The sequence below is a fragment of the Micropterus salmoides genome, unplaced genomic scaffold (genome assembly GCF_014851395.1).
Source record: "Micropterus salmoides isolate LMB-PRFRI ecotype aquatic unplaced genomic scaffold, ASM1485139v1 Ms_hic_scaffold_201, whole genome shotgun sequence".
Lineage (NCBI taxonomy): Eukaryota > Metazoa > Chordata > Actinopteri > Centrarchiformes > Centrarchidae > Micropterus > Micropterus salmoides.
This window is the reverse complement of record NW_024041163.1, coordinates 1-23061: the sequence shown is the minus strand read 5'-3', so window position 1 is coordinate 23061 and position 23061 is coordinate 1. Positions and strand designations below refer to the sequence as shown.

Sequence of the window (23061 nt, the reverse complement as noted above, 5' to 3'; positions counted from 1 at the left end):
GTTTCAGAGCAGCACAGCAGCCTTAACTCTGATATGGTAGCATCCAGGACCAGCCTCCACACAATGGGTGTGGCAGTCCTAAATTGGCTTTTTCTAATGTAACCGATAACTCCACAAAATAATGTAGTTAATGCAGCTAATGATACATTCTGTAACTTTGCAAGTAACGCTAGGTTACTACTGTAGGTTGTAGTCTAACTAGCTAACTAGGGGTGCAACGGCTCACAAAAGCCTCGGTTCAGATCATATCACGGACCAACTAGGATCCATTACACCACTCATGCTTTTATCCGTTCTTTACACTTTTTCTTTTTGTGTTGGATTTTGGAAAGGCAATAAAACAGACAACAGTGAAGTTCTAGCTTTTTGATACTTTCTATAAATCTGATGGTGCAGGCACACACAGTCTCTGGTATGGCACAGCTGCATCTTCACCAAGCAGGTTACACACTGTGGAAGTTGGACATGTAGTGGTATTGTACTGCAATGTCACATATTAGCATTGGTATTTGTATTGGCAAAAAAGGAATATTTTTCACAAACAATGAACATCCAGGAACACAGACATTTGTAGCTAAAACATTTTATTTTGACAAAAAAGGTGTTAGTCGTGTTTAGTGTTTCAGTTAAGCATGCAGAATAAAAATCTCACACCAACTGCCAGGCAATTGTTTTCTTCTACTGCTGATTCACAGTTCACTGCTCAGACTTCCTTCAGGCTCTTGGATGTACTTCCACACACACACACACGGTCAATTTCTTCAGTTCTTCTATTCACATTTCAAACCGACATGCCTCTCAAAGTACATGGGTGAAACGTAAACCTTTACTTGTGTCTGGTGAGTACATTCCTGTTTTCCTGAGTGTTTTTTTCACAGTTCTGGCACAGCAGTGTAAACTTAAGAGGTTCCCGGTGGCTCCTTAAAAAGTCTTAAAAGGTCTTAAAATAAAAAAGGGAAATAAAGGTCATATATCATCTTAAATCCCAAATTTGCAGTTGGTGGGTTTAAGGCCTAACATGTCTAATAAGCGTGTATTTGTTTGATTAACTAACTATTAGACAATGCAAGACTGCACCAAATAGAAGTTTTATGTTACGTTTACTTTAGCTGCAGCAGTTGACCTCCGGCTGTGTATCATATTTCAAGGGTTTAGAAGTAGTTCTCGATGTCGCCCATTTCCACAACGACAGTCTTTAGCTGGGAGTAGTACTCGATAGTCACCTGGCCGTTCTCTCTGCCAAAGCCTGGTAAAGTACAGTAGAGATCATGTAAACAAACACAGCTGGTTTTAGTGATTCACCATACTTTAATTTGGTAAGGATAACTGAGGTCACTCGCTGCAATAAAATGTCATACTGTGAATGTATTTGCATTTAAAATAACAAAGGTGGTCATTAGGACCATTTTAAGCTTTATAAAATCCTACCTGACATCTTGTATCCTCCAAATGGCACTTCCACAGGACTGATGTTGTAGTTGTTGATGAAGCAGGTCCCTGCCTCCAGGTTTGCAGCCACACGGTGGGCTCGAGAAATGTCCCTGCAGGCAGAGGAAGGGAACAGATTTCTGTTTTTAGTACAAAGTACCGAGTCAATAGTCTGTATGCATCTTATTCACAGTTAATATGCTGCTTCATCTGCCCTCCAACCACAGAGACGGCTATTGCAATGAATTCCACTCGGTTAGTGCTAAATTGATTATGGCTGTTTTGTGGAAACCCTGAACCGCAGCCAACAGAATCCAATAACCGCATTATCTTCTCTATTATCTTATCTGCTCTGCGTGTCCTCGGCTCACCTGGTAAAGACTCCAGAGGCCAATCCAAAGGTGGTGTTGTTGGCCCTCTGGATCACTTCTTCCTCTGTGTCGAAAGGCAGCACAGACATGACTGGGCCAAAGATCTCCTCCTTCACACAGGTCATGTTATCTCTGCAGTTATCTGTAGCCGGGAGAAAGGACTGTAACATATCTTGCATACTGGGACACAATATAAACATGTGATGGTATCAGTGCTAATATTGCTTAATACTCTTATTCATTTTCATTATGTCTGTACCACTACCACCTTTACTGTTGTTTTGTGTTCTGTTTTGTAGTCTCTGTTAATAACATTACAAAGAGTGCGGTCTAAACCTGATTTATGAAAAGTGCAATGAGATTACTTCTGTTGTGAAGACAAAAAATAAAGACATCCAGGAGAATAAACAAAGAGACTTACCTAGTACACAGGGTGACATGAAGTAACCCCCTTTCAATTTGGGGTCAGCGGGGACTAAAGGCTCTCCTCCACAAAGCACTCTGGCTCCCTGGAAAACAGACAAAGCCTATTACTTACCTAAGTATGAGAACTAAGATAAGTATATTCAAACTTAATTTAACTGATTTGAGGTCTAGTGAAAGCACAGCAGCTGATTCATTCTCAAATAAATGGCTCTCAACAGTTGCTCAATTCTCCAGCAGGGACCATTAACGGTTCATTCGATGTAATGATCAAAAGGGTTTTAAACACACCTCTTTCTTGGCCTGATTGACGAATCCCAGTACTTTGTCCAGTTGAGGCTTGCTGATCAGCGCTCCCATTCGGGTGCCGTCCAGCAGGGGGTCACCCACAGCGATGGCCTTAGTCCTCTTCACCACTTCTTCCAGGAACTGGGGCATGATCTCTCTCTGCACGTACACTCTGGTCCCATTGCAGCAAACCTATTAAATGCAGAGAGACATTTTAGTCTGTCAGAGCTGACAAAGAATGTATGAGCTTAACATCATACAACACAATAGGGGTGGGAGATAAAAACGGATACTTAGATGCATTGCAATGCAGACGTGGAAGATTCTGACTCGATTCTGAACTCGCGGAAGTGCAGCGGCTGTCTGTCTGTGGTGTGCACATAACACAGAGACCAGTGTTTCCCCGTATTTGGCTGTGGAATGAATCCACCCCACTAAAATGTCACAATCATTAATATCATAGCTGATATTTTATTTTATCTTGCACACTATGCGAGCATGGTGGCACTCGACGCTCGGCAGCTCTCTGTGTATCCCAAGAGTGAGGCCGAGCGAATGAGAGCGAGCGGCAGAACATGACAGTGAAAGATAGCTATGAAAAATATTAGCAGCAACTTTCAGTCTGGCAGTAAACGTGCAGTGTAGGTCACAGCTTGTCCGTTAATAAAAGTCTGTTGTTTCCCTAACTGCTGGAAAGTCTGCCCTGTACAGCACGTCTTTGGCTGTTTATAACGTTAGTTAAATTAGTAACAAAGTAATATTTATTAGCTCAGCTGTATGTCATTATTACTAACTTACTTGTCAAGGGTTGAGAACATCAGGTTCAAGCTTAGACTGGTCTACAGCTCTGTCCTGTATACATACTGTACATCCTAAAAAATATTTTTCAGTTTTAAATGCTTCACAAATCACAAATTAAGTGCATAGTAATTATCCAGAGATCCCACATAGAAAAAAAATATGCATCAAGATGCATCAATAATCGTTTTATTATCGCATCGCAGCCCTCTGAATCGTAATCAAATCGAATCGTGAGGTGCCCAGAGATTCCCACCCCTACAACACAATATATAAATGAGACAAATGTCTCACCTGTCCCTGTGTCAGGAAGTTTGCCATGAGGGCACCTTTCACTGCATTTTCCAGCTCACAGTCTTTGAAGATAAGGAGGGGAGATTTCCCTCCAAGCTCCAGAGTCACCTGCTTCACCCCCTTTGAAGACATTTCCATGACCTGAGTGACAGTAGAACACACAGGGCATTAGCAACAGGGCCGTTTGAGGCTTATGAAGCAGCAACTGAACACCATGATATTTAGTTCAAATATTTAGCCTTATATTCTCACCCACCATCTAATGGATAAAAAAAATTGCTCCGATGCAAAACTCATTTGCCAAGCCCTGCTGTATATCATTCTTCTTTGAATACATATTCAACGATGAGCATCTACACTGCCAGAATTATACAAGACAACGAAGAAGAAGAACATAGTGACGAAACATGCTCTGTAGTGCCGTTTATCTGTTTTCAGCTACTGTACAAACATGACGGCGCAACATGGTGACATCCATGGTTATGTAGACAGAAATGGCTCATTCTAAGGTAATAAAAACATTTATGCTGCAGAGACCTTACAACAATTATGTAAGGTCTTTACACACCACTGAAATCATAGTTATGGGTGTTAAACTGCATTTCGTAGAGCCACTTCAGGGGGGTCGTGTAAGCTGAGTAGACCTAAACCTGCATGACTATGATTCACGTGGTGACATACACAAACAACATTGATCTGATGCTATTACCTGTATTGTTGATGATTGACACAAATTAAATCTACTTTTGCTGGGGTGGAGGTCATGAATTTTTTTTGGCTTCTAAAGGGGGACATGTCAGAAAACGTTTGAGAACCAATGGGTCAAATCATACAAGAGCACTGGTACTGTCATTTAAATAAAAGGATCATTTTGTGTAGGGAGCAATTTGGACACTGGATACTATGATGGCGGGTCTGGGATTGTATGACACCCTTGTTGTCTTCAATTCATTTAAAAACATTATAATAAAATCATAGTACTCTGGTCTCTGTACCTTTTTGCCTGTTGGCACACTGCCAGTGAAGGAGACTTTGGCAACCATGGGGTGATGGCAGAGCAAGGTGCCAGTCTCAGCTCCGCCCTGTACCACAGAGAAGAGCCCGTCGGGTACCCCTGCCTCTTTGTAAATCTCAGCAAGAATGACGGCAGTCACAGGAGTCATTGGAGAGGGCTTAAAAACCATGGCGTTACCTAAGCACAACCAGATATAAACACTGCAAGTTACAGTACACAAGACACACATGACTGCTGGACGAACAGGCAGAAACAATCCTTCTTATAATAATATGGTAACATGCACTGTTGCTAACTCACCACACGCCAGAGCAGGAGCAGACTTCCATGAAGCGATCTGGAAGGGGTAATTCCACGCACCGATTCCCACACACACACCAAGGGGCTCCCTCCTGGTGTAAGCAAATGCTCCACCAGGAAGCTGGACATGCTGGCCTTCAGTGAACCAAACACAAAGCCACTTTGAAACAGCACAACACACATTTTCTGAACTTTTGGAAAATCACACATTTTTGACACAAACAAGTTAGTGTACCCACCAGCAAGAGTCCCGGCCATGCCGGCATAGTACTCAATGCACTGCCAGGCAATGTCAATATCCACCAGTGCTTCAGTGATAGACTTGCCATTGTTGATCACTTCCAGCTTTGCAATCTTCTCCCTTCTTTCCTGTTTGTGTTGGAATAAAAAAAAGAAGAAGCTGTAAATGCAAGACTTTGACAGAACTATTAAAAAATGTAGTTCACTGCCATTAAATGTTTATACATAGCTTTAAGATTATGCAATGACAGTGAATGAGTGAAAAATTAAGGTCGAAATCCTCGTCAAAGAAGTTCCACAGACCCACAAATGGTTTATTTTGTGCAAATGTAGGCCAGTGGTGGGGGGAGGGGCAGAGTTGTGCTTTAATGAGTAACTGGTATCTTGCTGCAAGCTTGCAAAATTTCCCCTGCAATTTATGTTGCACAATACTGAAAGCAGACCGGCTAGTGTCCAATAATTACACAACAGCTTGACCGTCTCACCCTGATAATGCGGGCGGCCTCTAGCATCACCCGAGCCCTCTCCATGCCCGCCATCTTGCTCCACTTTAAGTAGGCCGCGTGGGCGCTCTTTATGGCCTCGTCCACCTCCTCAGGCCCACAGGGCACCATCTGACACAAGACACGGCCTGCAGAGAAACCAGATGATCAACAGGTTACAGACTGTCTGAGCTCCAAGACAAAACACAAGACTGGAAGAATTATGGTGAAAACACAGTTATTACTATATTAAAACAAATAAAGGGAAAACTTTTTGTTCAGATTTTCTCTTTTAATCACAGTCATTACATTCAACTTAAAAACTCCAAAGTTACTACACCCGACCACAGAAGAAGCGCTAAGGGAGGGGTTCAGTCACATTACAGCCAATGTTGCCAACTTAGGGACTTAGGGACAAATATAGCGACTAACACTCTGGTGTGTTAGTGGAGAGTTTTGGAGACTCTGGTGTGAAAACACGCCAGCAGGTGCTGCGTGGGCCCCTCCCCCCCATCCCAAAGCACTCACTTTTGAGCCCAGTCCTCGCGCAGCAGATGTTTACCCCTCCTCGTCCACAGACTGAGAATGTACCACGCATGCGTAAATTACTTTGAAACTACATGGTTGTATATTGTCTCACTTTTTGTCTCTCTCACGACGTCATTCCTCTCTCCTACAGCGTCCCTCACAATTACATACACATGGCCAAATATGCAAAATAGGCGATTACGTTATTTATCGGCTTCTAGAGACTTTTAGGACAGCCAATAGCTAGACTTTACTTACTGGGGAGTTGGCAACACTGATTAGTGATCAACGTACAGAGTGTTCTCAGTGACACCGCTGCACAGATGTGCCACTGATCTACTATAACCTTTAAATGGGGCACTAACATATTTTTAAATGTCATATTAATACTTAAGAAGTATGAAATAATGACCCAGACTCACCAGTCGCAGGTTCAAACACGGGCTCTGCGTTGCTCTGCTGCCTGGGTTTCACTCGCTGCCCACCCCAGAAATTCAGATGATCTGTCACCACCACGGTTCCCGTCGAGGCTCCGGGCATGCTGTCGAGGATTGACTGGGCCATTTTCAGAGGGAGAGGACCTGCAAGAACACGCGGAATTACAGCAAAGCTGCTGAATTTGACTATGCAGAATAACATTCGGCACAAGGGAATTAACGTAACCCTGCGAGCTCACCGTTAGCTAACTGTTCACAGCACAAAGTTACCAAAGTGAAGCTAGCACAAAAGCACTTTGCTAAACTAGCATGAAGAAAAGCAGCACACGAAAGCTCGTGCAGCTAATCCTTACTTAAAGTAGTGGAAACAATTTTATTTTTTTTTACCATACCAAGCTTCTATGCAACTTGCCGACAGACCTGTCCGCCAGACACGTATGCTGGAGATTTGACGTCCCCAGACCTCTTTAAACTGGTGGACACCAGCCAGGACACGCCTCCTTCACAGGACCGCTTTTTCCTCCTCCCCAAAGGAGAGATCAGAAGATGGCATGTTCTTTGTTCACTTTATTCTCAACAGAGCCAAGTCAATGATACACAGAAAGACTGAAGGCTGCAAATCAGAGCCATGTAAAGACAGTGACAGGTCCAAATGTCCGCTCATATCTAGAGTTTTCCTAAAACCGCCTATCCTCTTCTTGATTCACCCCTCCCAAGAATAGCAAAGACATGACCCGCCCCACTGGGGTTAAATCAGTGTCAGCAGTATCACTTGAAATGCACAGATTCTGAGCCACAAATATTATAATAAGTTACTACTACTTATTAGAATAGTTACTAGCAACTATTTCCATTTTACTAGTGTCTGTTATTTAGGTACCAGTACCTATTCGCTAGTTACTTAGTAACCGTTCCAAAAGACACTAGTAACATTTGAATTCTTACTAATAAGAATGGAATAGTTACTAGTAACTAACAAATAAGAACTAGTATCTAATAAATCCTCATTAATATTTAACAGATAATTTGCATTGCTGAAAATGTCAAGTTGTGAGTTGGAGATGTCTTGTGTCCGAAAGTGAGTAGTAACTAAAAAAATAGTTACTAGTAACTAATAAATAAGTAACAGTAGTTTTTAAATAGCAATTAGTAAGTTTAAAAAAATAAATGTTAAAACAGCTTGCCATACTCAGTGGCCACTTTATTAGGTACACCTGTTCAATTGCTTGTTAATGTTGGATATTTTTAGTTAGCATTTGGCAAAGATGTTTAAATATACCTTATTCCTAGCTTGATTAGGATAATGTTTTCCTAAACATGTATGAGGTGTAAACTTTGAGGGGCAGATTTCTTGCTCAGCCTTGTTGCTCTCGGGCTGCGGTCTTCACATTTTTGTAAGAACACACACACACTACACATTTTTGCTAAGCACACACACAGCCGGCCAGTCAAACAGTGCTGCTAGCAGGCCCTATCAAAGGCTCAGGCAAAGGCCATCATTTAGAATTAATTGCAGATCCGACCATGGGACAATGGGGCCTTCATGGATTTTAACAAATACATACAGTACACAGCACACAAAACTGTGCTTGTGTTGATGTTGATGCTAATTTCCTCTTGTCTTATGCAAACACTTTTCGCTAATATCAAGATGATGTCTTATTTCTGATGTCATATTGTATTGTCATACGTTGTAAGGTAGTATACACTATTGTTTTAATATTGAATATGTGTGGAGGTGGAAGCGGAGGTGGGTCTGACCCTAAAAGACCCACAAGAGGAGGAGTGAAACAGGATATATATATGTAATATATGTATTGCAGAGTTTAAGGAGTCTGCTCCCCGGACCGGCTCGGTTACACATGTATTTGTTGTATTTGTTTTATTTGCTTGAAATTTTCACTAAACTTGAGTTAATCTGAACTTCACTGGAATCTGTGTCTCACTGAAAAAAAAATACCATTTACATTGAAAGAACAACAGTTCATCTAAGTCTAAGTTACAGTCACCAAGAGTATGAAGTGTGAGAGTGAGGGCCTGTTAGGCCTCTGGCCCTGTCTGAGGGTTTTTCCTCCCACAATTATTTGGGAAGCCTGAACCTAGGAGACGGCATAGAGGTCCTGGAGGCCCAGACTACATGGCTGTAGCTCAGAGCAAATGGTGGACACCAAATAAATAGCCAAGCAGAGCCATTTAATAAATTCTAATAATAATGGATCTGAGCTCAGTGTGTTTTCGCCCAGATCACAGGCAATACATGACTTTTCCTCAAAAGAATCTAGAAATTGTGATACTAAATTTAAATAGAAAATACATGTGTATCTTTATTGAATCTCTTGCATGTCTTGTTAAATGTTCTGCTGCGTGTTCTGTTGCATATGATCATTTTGAGTGAATGAAAGATTGACGTGTGAAGTTGAATGAAGGATAAAGAATTAACCCTGTGATACTGTTTTTCATGAGACCTGCGATACCTAGTTCTTTTTGAGGAGTCTGCTTGGGCAGGTAAAAGACGTTTCTGTGAGGAAGTGTTTTGGAAATGGCCTAAATGGATAGATCGTCCCTAAGAAAAAGGCTGCTTGGACAGCGTAATAAATCATTATGTTTGGATACTGCTCCTACTGTATCTACTCCATCTACTGAGACAGAGGAGGGCTGCACAGGTAGATAATGGCCAGGAGAGTGACTGTGTGTGTAAATGTGAATTGAGTGTTGATTGAGTTGTAATGTTGTTTGTGCTAGCAATTGTTGTGTGTTAATGGAGAAGGAGTCATGTGTGGTGAAGCAGGTTAGAGAAGAGGGTGTGTGAAGACTTGGAGTGGAATGAGGCAGGGTCAGAAGGTGTAATTTAGTGTGACAAGACTGAAATACAGTGCAACAAAGCATTTGAAGCTCGTGGTATTTAGACACTTAAAGTAATTGAAAAGAAATTCAATTAATGTGTTACAACACACACACACACACACACACACACACACACACACATAGAAAGGGAAGAAAAGGCACATAAATCATAACAAATACAAAGGGATGTCATCAGAAGTCAGTATTACTTCTGTGTGCAAGACAAAAATAAACAAATTAATACCTAAATTAAATTCAGTTGCGATGTGCCTGCCAATATTTATTCTTTGGTAACTGTGGATATCATTGCTGAAAGCCCATTTATAGAGTTTGTATTGAAGACTGTATCATGCATAAAATATTTATTTCCATGAGTTATAATTTAGATTTTTGACGAGATGTTTTGTGTAATTTGATTACTTTAAATGACTCCTGAGGGCATATTTAGAGTTCCTTATTAATTACTGTTTCGAATTGTCTTGAGGGGTGTTAATTAAAGGTAACTGTTTACCAGATGATTTCATCTGTAGTTATTTTGTTCAGAATTGGTTGATCTCTGATAGATCTCTGACTGAATCTTACAAACAGTAGCCTTTTTCAAAGTCTCACCCATTTTTGACTCTGAGGTCTGAAGCTCACACAGCACACACAGAAACAAGCTCCTTAGTGCTCTTCAGGATGGTTTACATACCATCTCTGTCACTGAGTGACTGTTAGGTTTGCAGGCATCAGAGCAAACTGAAATTAATCTTAAATTGTCATTATTGTTTCCCTTGGAGTTTATGAGTACCGTTTTATATGTGGTGTCCGAACGATAATGCTGCGATGATGTGTTGAGAAGAAATCCGCTTGACACTGTTCTTGGTTATAAAAGTTTATTACATCAAAGAATTCAGCATCAATTACAAGCTCTGCAGCAGCTTGGAGAGTGACCCAGCCCGATAACCACTCTGTCTCTCTGTACATCGAACACAGCTTATATAGGACATGTTTAGGTCTCTGCTAAATACCATATAAGGGCACAGTGCTGTAGAATAAGTGTAACCATCTGTTAGACACCACAGAAGGGTACTGTCCCTTCATACACACTAATCTCTTCATACACACTAATCTCTTCATACACACTAATCTCTACTCCCCCTAACACTGGGTCAGAGGTCAAATTCCATAGGAGGGTTCACTCTTTGTACACCCATCAAGCATTATGTTAAACTGTAATGGTCAAATGCACATATGTTATACACCACATATACAACACTGTTTGACTTTGTACTTTCCTCCACTCAGAGAGAGTTTGAAGCCAAATTTTGAAAGGTTTTGCCACACTGTAGGCAATGTTATATACATCAAAGAAAAAGTTAAAACATTAAAGTGTAGTATGGATTATATTTTTAGAACAAGGTGTTCTGAAACCATACCCTATTCAGTGATACATTGATTCCTAATAAAAATAGAGACTGGCACATCTGTTTACTCTGATCTGGCTTCATTACCTCATGATTCCACATGTTAAAGTGGAAAAAAATATAAATTTATGATAAGTTTTTCTTAAAATGTAACACTGCAAAAAAACAACAACAATGCATTAAAATCAATGTTGCTGCCAATCAGTGACCCATCCCAGCCCCTGAAAATAATAATAATCAAATACTCCTTGAATTGTATTGTATGGAAATTATTTTAGTTTTTTTATAAAATAACAGTGGGTGCGGGTCTTTGGCAGAATCCCAAAACCATCATCTATTTCAAGTGAATGAATGTGTAATAATCACCTCTGTACAAGCTGTTTTTATCTCCCAGGTGGACCTTCTTTGTCCTCTTTATGATCAGGTCGGGCCACGACCGGCGGGCCCCAGTACCAGCTTGAGGGCGCTTGTGCTAAGGTCAACAAAATTGCCACATATTTGGTTCTACAAAAGGAGAAAGGCTCTCTAAAGGAGTGGCCAGAGTCAGATTAACTCTGACCTAACGTAGACAGGGTCCATCAGCGTTTTTGTGCTCAACAACAATGGTAGTTGCATACCACACAGACAAATAAACCAAACCAGCGGGTAATAAACCCTCCGGACAGCTCTGACAGGACAAGTCAAGGACAGTCTTGAAAGATTTAGAAAATGTTTTTAAAGTAAGTAACAGTACTAACAGATACTTTTTGCACATTTAGCATTCTACTCTACAGGTAAATGGTGGTAATCGACCCATGATGTTATTTGGATGGAAAAGTACAAGTTTCATTTATTGGTGAGAAGTTGACTTATTTTTCTATTTTGACTGTTTTGAAAGGTCCTCATAATCAAATGATCCACAGTAGATATTTCATAGATCATAGATACGTGATGTGTTGAGATCTATGGCTTGAAAATGTTGTAAACACTACATTATAAGACTCACACCAACGGACTTTTGATTACTCAAATCTAATAATAATAATCTAATGTTTCCTTAGAGTTTCTGTTTTCAGGTTTGAAATGTATTTTGCTATCACTAGATTATTAATTACTGTGAGTAAATGATTCGTACTCAGCTAAGAATGCTACTCGACTGCAGGAATAACTAATTTTACTTATTAGTTCCAATATTTTCCTTTAGGTGTGATGGTTTAAAGTACCAGGTTACAACGGATGATCTGTACAAATGAGTTTGCTAATGGCTTATGAATGGACAAAAGAACACTCACTGTTTCCTTTTCATGTATATGTTAGTCAGTGTTTTAATATTTGGACTAACTATTTATGGTCCAATTTATTACGTATTTGAACTACACATTGCCATCCTTGATTAAAACAGCCTTGCATGCCACCTCCAGAGGAGCAGGGGGTGTGCATACGCATTAGACCTGAGTGTTGTACTGTCTGACAAAAGCACTAGGCGGGCCGAGGGGGCTGAGAGAAGCACATGTGAGGAACTCACTAGGCAGACAGTCAGAGTTGTCATGTAGGGAGTGGTTGTTTTCAAGAGCTTGAAAGGTGGAATAACGTCCCTGGATTTACTGCAACAACCCCGGTATGGACGAACTTTAAGGTCATTAAAATAGCGTTGGCCGACTATTTTGTCAGGTCCAGTGTGCAGTAAAGCTGCTGCCACGTCTGGAGGGAAACCCACTGCCATCTAATTTGGATTAATGATCACGGTGCCGAAAACTGACTCTTTCCTCTCTCTTTAATGCCCACATCTGGGACTGCCAACTGATAAGGGGAGGAAGGACGTGATGGCCATGTAAGCGCATCACAAAGTGCTGGTAACGTCTGTTCCCGCTTACCACCGAAGGAGCAGCGCTAAAGTGTAATCAAAAACTTTATTAATGTGTCAGAAATCCAGATACACACAATGACATACAATAATACTGACAAATGGATCAGATGTTACAGTGCCAATTAACAGTTAAAATCCCAAAACAATGTCTGGCATGTGATGAATACAAAGTAGATATTTGTATCCTTTGGTAATCCACATAATTAAGAACTTCCTCTAATTTCTAAGTGAAACAATCTTAAAGTTAAATAAACAAAACATGAATGAAAAAAAAAAGAAATCACAGAAGGTAGTGATACAGTAGCTGCAACTAATAATACGTTTGCTCCGATACTGTAGAAGCAGTTGTGTCTGTGTTCTGATGAAGGAGCCATGACCACACGCAGTCGCAGTGCGGAAGCTGAGCTGTTGAACCTGTCCGACAATTAGGAAAACTTAGCTGCTTGGGGAGGAGGACCCAGGAAGCCTCCGGCCTGTTTTGTTGCAGCTCTGGAGGGTGCGAGGCCGAGCATCTTCTGAATGTTCTGGAGAAAAGAAAGATTTTAGAGAGATTTTATTTTCTGGCCAAAGCTCATGAGACGTGACACACCTTCATCATTTTGAAGATTGTGATGAAGCCCCAACACTACATTTGAGAATGCGCTTGGACAGCCATCCCAATGAGCCTGGCTCTTTGGTGCTGTGGTCACAAGTTGCATGTTTAGTACCCTGTAGACCCGGCGCAAGGAATAATTATTGTATGTAGAGATTTTTGTTTCCCTGCCCATGACATCCATAGCTGTCCAGTAACACAACCCTACCCTGAGCCTAAAGTTGTTGTGTAGCAGTTACCTGTCTGATGGACATGGTGCAGAGGATGTAGAGGAAGATAAAGGAGCAGTCAGTGTAATCCTCGCCCAGCAGGTTGCGATGCGACAGTCCCTGGATGTAGGACAGTGGCACGAATGGCAATTTGGCCACTACTCTTCCATCAAAGCTGGGGGGGTGGAAAAGACAGTGGCGAGAGTTTGAGGGCATGTTTAAAGTAGTGGAATGAAGAAGTCACAGGACGCAAGATTTTAACTAAAAACCTGAGCTCTCAGTGACCACAGACTTTAAGTGATCACCATTTGAACTTTTCTCTTATTTGTTTTCATTTAGTTTGTAACTGCGTGCAACACTTACATGGAGTTGAACATGCCCATCAAAGCTGTAAAGCAGAAGCCTATGGCGAACATGGACTTCATGCGCACCTACAGGTAAAAAAAAAAAAAAGAACATACGATTAAAAATGCAAATACGTAATTAATTTACATTTGACAACACTGACACATCAAATATCACTGTTTTTTTGGATATCAATAATGTGAAAGTGTAGACATGAAATTAGATCATATGACAATCTGTTGACGGATATGAGCTTAAATATTCAAACAAACTGTCTCTCACCATAGACAAGTCTCTGTTGTTGTTCTTCAGTTTCTCCTCTTGTCTTTCTGTAATACATTCAGAAGCAGAGACCAGTTAACAAAGACCTCTGTGATGAAAATGGCTGTTCATGAGAGCAGCGGAGTGTGTCGAGGTTTTCAATATTTGTTGTTTCAACACTTCAACGCATTACTCAGCCAAATTTGTTTACTGGGGTCTTACCAATCTTCTTCTTCTGTTGACGTCCTGCAGATTCTGTGATGGTTTCCTTTTTCTTCTCAACTAATATCAAACAAGCAACAGAGGATACATTTACATTTACAGTCCAAAGAAAAACAATCAATGCAAAAAGTACAGTAGCATGAGGTTCACATACGAGTCACTTACGTTTTTTGCTTTGTTTTTCCACTTCAGCCTTTAACCTCTTGTACTTTTCAGTCCGATACACTAAAACCCAGGTAATCCCTGAGGAGAAAATCAGAAGAAGAGATTTGGTTGTAAAAAAAAAACTGGTTGGGCAACTTTTACTGTGAGATGATATACATTTTTACATTTAGTACCATCAGATTTTATTCAGATTTCCCCCAAAACATTACCGTCTCATTACTACTGACATACATTGACAATGTACTTGCAAGCACTTGTTGTATGGAGGTGTGTAACATTATATTAAGCAGTTCCCAGAACCAGCTCTACCTGTGTTGGTTCAGTCAAGCGAGTAAAGGATTAGAGATAACCCACCATAAAAAAACATTCTGCGGGCTCTTGCTTTGGTAATGACAGGCGGTTGCTAAGCTGCACTTATTTCACAAGCTTTGCTAGTCTTGGATTTCCCTGAATTAAAGAGTTTGCAATTCAGCCGATTCATTGAAACCTGATTGAGCCACAAAACAATGTGGCAAACCCTACTTTAGAAACTCAAATCAAGGAGGACAAATGCCAACTACTAAAGTCATACTATGTAGTTTATTTCTCCTTAGTTAGGATGCAGAGGATGAGTTTTTCCAAGGGCACGAATCATTTCTACCCAGTAACACACTTCTCTTCTCTTCAGACTTATTGTGGAAATGTAACCGGAAATTGTATTCCTCGTTCTGTCTAACTTCTTAACGTCAGGTATTAAGTTAGCTCGGTTGGCTAACGTAGGTTATTTAGAACCCTTCTGGTCCCCAAAAGCACCAAAATGATCAATTAATCAAAATCAATAAGGTTGACAATGTTTCCCCGCTATACAGCCCAACACTGAGTGAACCTGTAACGTAACAATGTGTCTGCTGGACCGTAGTAAAACGCCACCCTGCTGAATGCGCCTGCAGAGCTGTCAGGACTTCACTCACCTTCGGCTAACAGCGCTGTACAGACAGAGATGAACACGATCAGGATCGTGTCTGCGAACATAGTGCTCATTGTGGAGGTGTCCCGTTTACTGCCCCGTTTATCCGACGACAGAGAGAATATAAACAGTATGTTATTTGTTAGCGGTTACACCGCGAGCACATCACACGGACCGGCTCAGCTTGTAGCGCTATGTCAGCATTAGTGAAGGGATCGTCTGTGTGAAAAGTGCTTCCGGTTCACCGGCCTCACCAGAAAAAAGGATCATAAAACACATGGATAGGCTAAAGAATACAAAACAACTGTTCTAAAATAAAAACAATAAAAAATATATAATTGACACTGGGTCTTAGAGGTGTTGTCATATTTGTGGTATTGTGTTGTATTCTATTAATGCAAAAGTGGGACCTACATTTTTGGAGGACTGAAATATGAAAAATAAAATAATACTACTAATACTACTTTAATTAAATACTCGGTAGCCTATGTGTCAGCATGCTTAGTAGGCCTAATATGAAATGTAGCCCTGCTACTGTTAGGCTATATAAAGAGGAGCACCCAAAACCATGTCACAAACGTGAGGTTTTAACATTTGTATTTTTACTTTTTATCTCAAATGTGTTAATGTAAGCAATGAAATTAGGCGAATGGAGAGCTGACTTCCTAATTCCTTGGTTTAATAGCCTCGGAAAGTAAATGGACAAAGAAACAACAGTTTGTCACGGTCAGCCATGTTTTTATTCACGTTTGGCGTCATTCACTGAAGCGCTTTGAGGTCGGAAGTCGACAAATTTCAACTGAGAAATTCCGCCCTACAGCTGTGACTGGGAACCCGGCATGTTAACATATTCAGATTATTGTCACTCGCCACCATCGCTCCCAAGCGGCCGCCTCATCATCGACACCATCATCAAATGGGAGGAGCGCACGAGGAGCGCCGGCACCCCCGTGTGTCAGAGGGCCGCACCGCGCTGCAGATGAAGCATGCCGGGCGACAGCGAGACAAAGCCAGGTGACCAAGCCGAAAATGAGAGCCACACTCGGCAGCCTTTCCTCATCGGCGTGGCTGGAGGGACAGCCAGCGGCAAGGTTGGTATTTCTATAAATTCTTATTTATTGGGAAGCTTTGACTGTCTGTGTGGACCCGCACAGATGGCTTGATATGATTTGTTTTGGGACATTTGGAGATGACGTGCTATTTTTTTTTTTTCTTCTCCTGGAAAAAGATGTTTGCTTATCTAGGCCAATCATGTTTCTGTTGGATCAAGCACACTGGTTGTGCTGCTTGATCCGTAATGAGCTAGTTTAGGCCGCTCTGCGCTGCATACCAAGGATAACTTGTGCATTGTCAAAATATTGCCCGTCTAATATATTAGATGGTTAATAAAGTAGTGTGATGTATGGAAATTACACTTAAGGACTCCACTGTTCAGCGTAAGGGGATACAGCCTTAAGGATGGCAAGTGAGAGTTCAGTTAATTAGCGTCAGCTGATCATGGTCTATAAGCTCATGAAAATCAGAAACCAGAAATAAAACCCATTAATAGACCTTGAAAGCTCAATAAACAACTGTTGCATAACCAAGCAGGATCTGGCTGTTATGCAAAGGTGTGATGCTGTCTGCAGGCCTTAAAGTTCTAAATATCAAATATTCAGTGTAAGATGCCTAAAGATTTTTTATTTCTGTTGTCATCATGATCTGTGGTGTTGTTTCTGGCGAATCTGCTGATATCATACTGTTTTTCCCCCCCCATCTTTGACACTGATGTATTCGCTGACTCTGCTTGTGTGTGTCTCTCGCGCCTTCCAGATTTTTATTTCACCTCCTTTTCTGGCTCGACAATGTCCTCAGTGCCACGAGAGACTAAACACATAGCCTACGTTCTGTATCCAAAATTGTGCAGTGCCTCAAAAGGTTTTCAGGGTTGTCAATGAGTGTTGTTTCTCAGTTTGATATTTTGTTGAACAGTTGCTTTGCAGAGTAGATGTGAGCCCCCCCAAGGCAAAATCAAAGTAGGCTATTTATTTATTCTACTTAATGTGTGACAAATCTGGTTAATAAAATGTCAGAGAGGTAGTGAAGCAAGTGCAGCAGTGTAAACCTGGAAGGTAGTTGAATTTATTTATTATTTAAGTAGTCTTTTCCTTTATGTTAGTTATGCAGGTGACAGTACGTTGATTTTTTCTTTTTGAGGGGGGTGGTGGTGGTGGGGGGGTGATTTTAATCAACAAAACTTAGGCTGTGGTTCAGCAGACAGTTGTTTGTCGGTTTTGACTTCCTGGGATTACTCCCCCCCAGAGTAACTGCTCACCAAACCACCTGTTCTCCCACACGTTATCTGAATGGGGAGTTATGTGCAATCTTTTGTTTTGTGTACATGGCTGTGTTTTGTGTATGCGACTAAAGAATCCAAGTTTGCAGCCAATAGATACTGATTTCTAAATAGCAGCTATGTTTCCCGGCCACGAAGACATGCGTGAACTGCGAAGTGGAAATGTGTGTGTTGGGTCAATTTGTACTGACAACAACTTACAGTAACGTTCCAAAAAGAAAAGGGTGTGTCAAATCAGATAATAGGGTGAGTATTTTATCGTCATACTTGTTTTGCTCTTCTACTGTGTGCTAGTCATCAGTATGCAGCAAGATCATGGAAATGCTGGGGCAGAACGAGATCGACCACCACCAGAGGCAAGTGGCCATCCTCAGCCAGGACTGCTTCTACAGGGTCCTCACCCCAGAGCAGAAGGCCAAAGCGCTCAAGGGCCAGTACAACTTCGATCACCCAGGTATGTCACTCATCAAGGATAGAGGTCTGCTGGCCTGAAACTGCTGTATGTTTCCAGCTGGGAAACCTGCCCCTTTGTTGATTTAGAGGCGACTCCAGCTATTAATCTCTGTGGGATTCAGGATCTTGGTTTGAGGTTTTACAGTGACTCATTTGGCAGACGCTTTTATCCAAAGTGGCTAACATTTGAGGAACAACATACAAGCATCAAAATAGCATATTGCAAATATCAAAAAAAGCAAATATCGTGGTGATATTTTATCCTGCTAACAAAACATGTTTAACTGCTTTGTACTCTTTCCCTCTGTATAGATGCATTTGACAACGACCTTATAATCGCGACCCTGTGGGACATCAAGGAGGGAAAAACAGTACACATCCCTGTTTATGACTTTGTTTCCCATTCCAGGTGAATGGGTCCTATCAAGTCCATAGATACAACGTTGAAGGAGTGTATTTGCATGTTTTAGCCCACACACCATAGAAGAAGTCTCATCATAATGCAGCAGTAACATTAACTTTAAAAGCCGACATAATGCCCACTGTGGTGGATTAATTTCTCTACCTTTTTATGCAAATTGATTTTCATAGCACAGTGACATGAATGGAAACCAATAGCTGCCTGGAAGGCAGGAAACGCATGCATCTCTGAAACACCACAGTAAGCATTGGAAAATGGTAATCAGTAATGCAATGGACATATGTGTAAATGGTAGTAAATAGACTAAAACATGCAAAACTGGTATGGTCCCTTATTTTTAACTTATGTTTTTATGTTCTTTCTCTTTACGTATTGCACTGGAACAATTCATAATTAAACATTGGAAGCTTTAAAGCAAGTCTGTGTGAAAGAGGAAATTACAAACACTTTGTTTACAAAGAGAAAGTTAAATTCATTAGCAATAAAACACACCATTGCTCATTTTACTACACTGGGTTTTGCTGCTATCCCTGCACCCTTACTTTTGTCTGGTGTGACTATTAGCTTAAGGTGGCTAATGTTGGCAAACTTTAGGGAGATATGTCTGTAAAACTGATATTACTGAGTCAGTTTGCTGACTTTGTGAGTCTGATACTCTGTTACACTACATATTAACATTTACCATTATCATCACCACAATGGTTGCTGTTCAGCAAACATTGGCCTCGACCTAAATGTTTTTATATTTAATGTCTTTTGTATGGCAGGAAGGAAGAGACAGTGACAGTGTACCCTGCTGATGTGGTGCTGTTTGAGGGCATCCTGATGTTCTATTCTCAGGAGATCCGAGACCTTTTCCAAATGAAGCTGTTTGTGGACACTGACGCAGACACACGTCTATCACGGAGAGGTGAGGCATAGAAGCATGACTAGACAAATCCCTGCAATTTCTAAACACAAGAGGCAAGGCACTAAATTAAAGATTTAGTTAATTAAGGAAAAAGACATTTTGGAAAATATGCTAATTTGCTTCCTTGCTGAGATGAGAAGATTGCTACTAGTCATGGCTGTACAGTAAATATGACGCTTCTGCTAGCAGGTGATTAGCTTAGCTTAGCTCTAAGATTGGAACCAGAGGGAGAAAGCTAGACTGGCTCTGTCATAAGGCAATAAAATCAGCCAACCAAGAACTGCATAGACTCACTAATTAACACTTTATGCAGGAAAAACAAGATAAGTTTAAAGACGACACATTTTGGTATTATGAGTTTTTATGTCCTGGGATATTTAGTTATCAAACAAACTTAACTTTATATTTACTGTACAGGCATGAGCGTGCTATCACTTCTCATCTACAGTTACTCTTGGTGAACAAGTGTTTGAACTACTGCTATTACTTTTTAAAGATAACTGTTCACTGGTCTCATTTTTCCCCAGTGCTGCGTGACATAAGTGAACGTGGACGGGACTTGGAAAGTATTCTAGCGCAGTACATTACTTTTGTCAAGCCTGCATTTGAGGAGTTCTGTCTGCCAGTGAGTGCTGTTCCACATGTATTGTAACTCTGCTCAACTCAGTTTGTGTGTTTGTGTCTCTGAGCATCGATTCATGGTCAAACCTTTTTCCTTTTTTTTGAACGGCGCTATTTAGACGAAGAAATATGCTGATGTGATCATACCGAGAGGAGCTGACAACCTTGGTGAGTGTTTGTGCTTTATAGCAGAGATTCTTCGACATTGGAGATGATATGAAAGAAAGTGAAAACAAATGTTCGGGACAGTAGTCTAAACAGTGTTATCGTAGAGGACACAGCTGTGTTTTGTTGTTGACCTCTGAGTTGGGAGTTGGGCTCTTGAAACTGAGGAAGCAAAAGCCTTTGCTGCTGGGAGAACAAAACAGCTTTGTCTGTTGATTTGAGAAAACCATACTGTACCAACCATCCAAAACAAACTGCATAAGAAAAATCATACTGTAGCTGCTCTATCTTGAAGCAGGATACCTACCCTCACATACAGGTGAAACTCAAAATTAGCATATCGTGCAAAAGTTAATTTATTTCAGTAATTCAACTGAAAAGGTGAAACTATATTATATAGACTCATTACATGCAAAGTGAGATACTGATTATTGCGTACAGCTTATGAACCCCCCAAATTCAAAAAAAAATATAATCATGTATATGTAGCCAGTACTTGGTTTGGGCCCCATTTTGCATGAATTACTGCGTGACTGTGGCATGGCATGGATGCAGTGTGGCACTGCTGAGGTGTTATGGAAGACCAGGATGCTTCAATAGCAGCCTTCAGCTCTTCTGCATTGTTCGGTCTCATGTCTTTCATCTTTCTCTTGGCAATGCCCCATAGATTCTCTATGGGCTTCAGGTCAGGCCAGTTTGCTGGCCAATCAAGCACAGTAATCCCATGGTCATTGAACCAGGTTTTGGTACTTTTGGCAGTGTGGGCAGGTGCCAAGTCCTGCTGGAAAATGAAGTCAGCATCTCCATAAAGCTCTTCTGCTGAAGGAAGCATAAAGTGCTCTAAAATGTCCTGTAGACGGCTGCGCTGACTCTGGACTTAATAAAGCACAGTGGACCAACACCAGCAGATGACATGGCTCCCCAAACCAGACTGTGGAAACTTCACACTGGACTTCAGGCATCTTGGATTGTGTGCCTCTCCATTCTTCCTCCAGACTCTGGGACCTTGGTTTCCAAATGAGATGCAAAATTTGCTCTCATCAGAAAAGACTTTGGCCCACTGAGAAACAGACCAGTTCTTTTTTTCTTTAGCCCAGGTAAGAAGCTTCTGACGTTGTTTGTTGTTCAGGAGCAGCTTGACAAGAGGAATACGACATTTGAAGCCCATGTCCAGGACCTGTCTGTGTGTGCTGGCTCTTGATGCAGTAACTCCAGCCTCAGTCCACTGCTTGTGAAGCTCCCCCACACATTTGAATGGCCTTTTCCTGACAATCCTCTGCAGGCTACGGTCATCCCTGCTGCTTGTGCACCTTTTTCTTCCACACTTTTCCCTTCCACTTAACTTTCTGTTAATGTGCCTTGATACAGCACTTTGAGAACATCCAACTTCTTTTGCAATTACCTTTTGAGGCTTTCCCTCCTTGTGTGTCAATGATGGTTTTCTGCACAGCTGTCAGGTCAGCAGTCTTCCCCATGATTGTGAATTCCACTGAACCAGACTGAGAGACCAATTAAAGGCTCAGGAACCCTTTGCAGGTGTTTTGGATTAATTAGCTGATTAGAGTTTGACACTTTGAGCCTACATACTGAACCTTTTCACAATATTCTAATTTTGAATTTGGGGTTTTGATAAGCTGTAAGCCATAATAATCAAAATTATATCAAATAAAGGCTTGAAATATCTCACTTTGCATGTAATGAGTCTATATAATATATTAGTTTCACCTTTTAAGTTGAATTACTGAAATAAATGAACTTTTGCACGATATGCTAATTTTTCACCTGTAGGCCCAGTTTGTGCCTGTTATGTATTTCTATTGCAAATGAGTCTCGGAGCTAAGCATCGATTTAAAAACATAAAACCCAGGAATCTCTGAACATGACTAAGAGTGTACAGCCTTGTTGGAGGGGAGGCAGTGCGTATAGGCTTATCTGTGCTTTGAGCTAAATGCTAACGTTGACATGCTAACATTTCCACAATGACAATGCTAACCATGTTTGCCGTGTTCGTCATCTTAGTTTAGCATGTTAACATCCCTCTAATTAGCATAAACCACAGAGCTACTGCAGATGGGAATTTCTTTGGTTTTGCAGGTATTTTGTAAAATAAATAAAGTAAAATAAAGTATATTGGTCAAATTGAAATTTTGATCTGATGACAGCCCTAGCTGAAAAAAGCTAGGGGATCACTAAAGTCTTCAAGTTATTGTCTCGGAACCATTAGGTAGTTGCTGAGATATTTCAGTCTGGATGAAAGAGGTTACAGTTACTTCTGTTTTGGAGGGCACTAACCATCTGCATGAAAAATATTTGTCTGTTTTAAGATTTTTCATCTTTTAAGTTGTTACTGTACTTCTTAATTCAGGTTCAGAGGTGATCCGTTGTTGGTTTTTGCACAACACAATCAAAATAGGATTCCCTTATTTGGTAATGAAAATATAATAAATAAATAAATATACATACACTAACATTTTTGACATTGACCAAATTGAGCAAGAAGATATTTCCTACTACCAGTTGGGAAAACGGGTTAAAACGTTTATTTTCCTTTATCATGCAGCAGGAATGTTTTTTCATCCAATGGTTCAGAGTCTTTCACTCTGGATTTAATTTTTGGAAACTCTGAATGATGCTCATCTCTTCGATTTAAATGCGATGTTAACACGTGAGAGAACCCTGACCACATAATCTCTTTGTCTCTCTACACAGTTGCTAT

The 23061-nt window shown here is 40.8% G+C and overlaps 3 protein-coding genes across 6 annotated transcripts; 1 reads left to right on the top strand and 2 right to left on the bottom strand.

Annotated features, from left to right (window-relative positions):
* Positions 1-567: 567 nt before the first annotated feature.
* LOC119915248 (4-trimethylaminobutyraldehyde dehydrogenase) lies at positions 568-7141 on the bottom strand. Of its 4 annotated transcripts, XM_038734793.1 has the most exons (13): positions 6992-7112; positions 6590-6748; positions 5643-5788; positions 5157-5286; positions 4918-5052; positions 4598-4794; positions 3603-3743; positions 2514-2702; positions 2221-2308; positions 1800-1941; positions 1429-1541; positions 1105-1246; positions 568-940 (listed from the first exon to the last, which is right to left on the bottom strand). In XM_038734793.1, exons 2-12 carry the CDS (start codon positions 6729-6731, stop codon positions 1152-1154), a joined length of 1518 nt encoding a protein of 505 aa, XP_038590721.1. In that variant the 5' UTR covers positions 6732-6748; positions 6992-7112; the 3' UTR covers positions 568-940; positions 1105-1151. The 4 variants fall into 4 exon arrangements, with proteins under 4 accessions (XP_038590721.1, XP_038590719.1, XP_038590718.1 ...); XM_038734791.1 differs by having other exon boundaries at positions 568-1246; positions 6997-7141; XM_038734790.1 differs by having other exon boundaries at positions 568-1246.
* A 5584-nt stretch (positions 7142-12725) lies between these two features.
* On the bottom strand, positions 12726-15665 carry LOC119915249 (calcium load-activated calcium channel). The gene is made up of 7 exons (XM_038734794.1): positions 15445-15665; positions 14495-14572; positions 14330-14389; positions 14129-14175; positions 13865-13932; positions 13532-13676; positions 12726-13224 (listed from the first exon to the last, which is right to left on the bottom strand). The coding sequence occupies exons 1-7, from the start codon at positions 15512-15514 to the stop codon at positions 13126-13128; spliced, it is 567 nt and encodes a 188-aa protein (XP_038590722.1). The 5' UTR covers positions 15515-15665; the 3' UTR covers positions 12726-13125.
* A 689-nt stretch (positions 15666-16354) lies between these two features.
* LOC119915250 (uridine-cytidine kinase 2-A-like) lies at positions 16355-20410 on the top strand. The gene is made up of 6 exons (XM_038734795.1): positions 16355-16531; positions 18070-18229; positions 18541-18637; positions 19417-19559; positions 20087-20184; positions 20300-20410. The coding sequence occupies exons 1-6, from the start codon at positions 16427-16429 to the stop codon at positions 20393-20395; spliced, it is 699 nt and encodes a 232-aa protein (XP_038590723.1). The 5' UTR covers positions 16355-16426; the 3' UTR covers positions 20396-20410.
* Positions 20411-23061: the final 2651 nt, after the last annotated feature.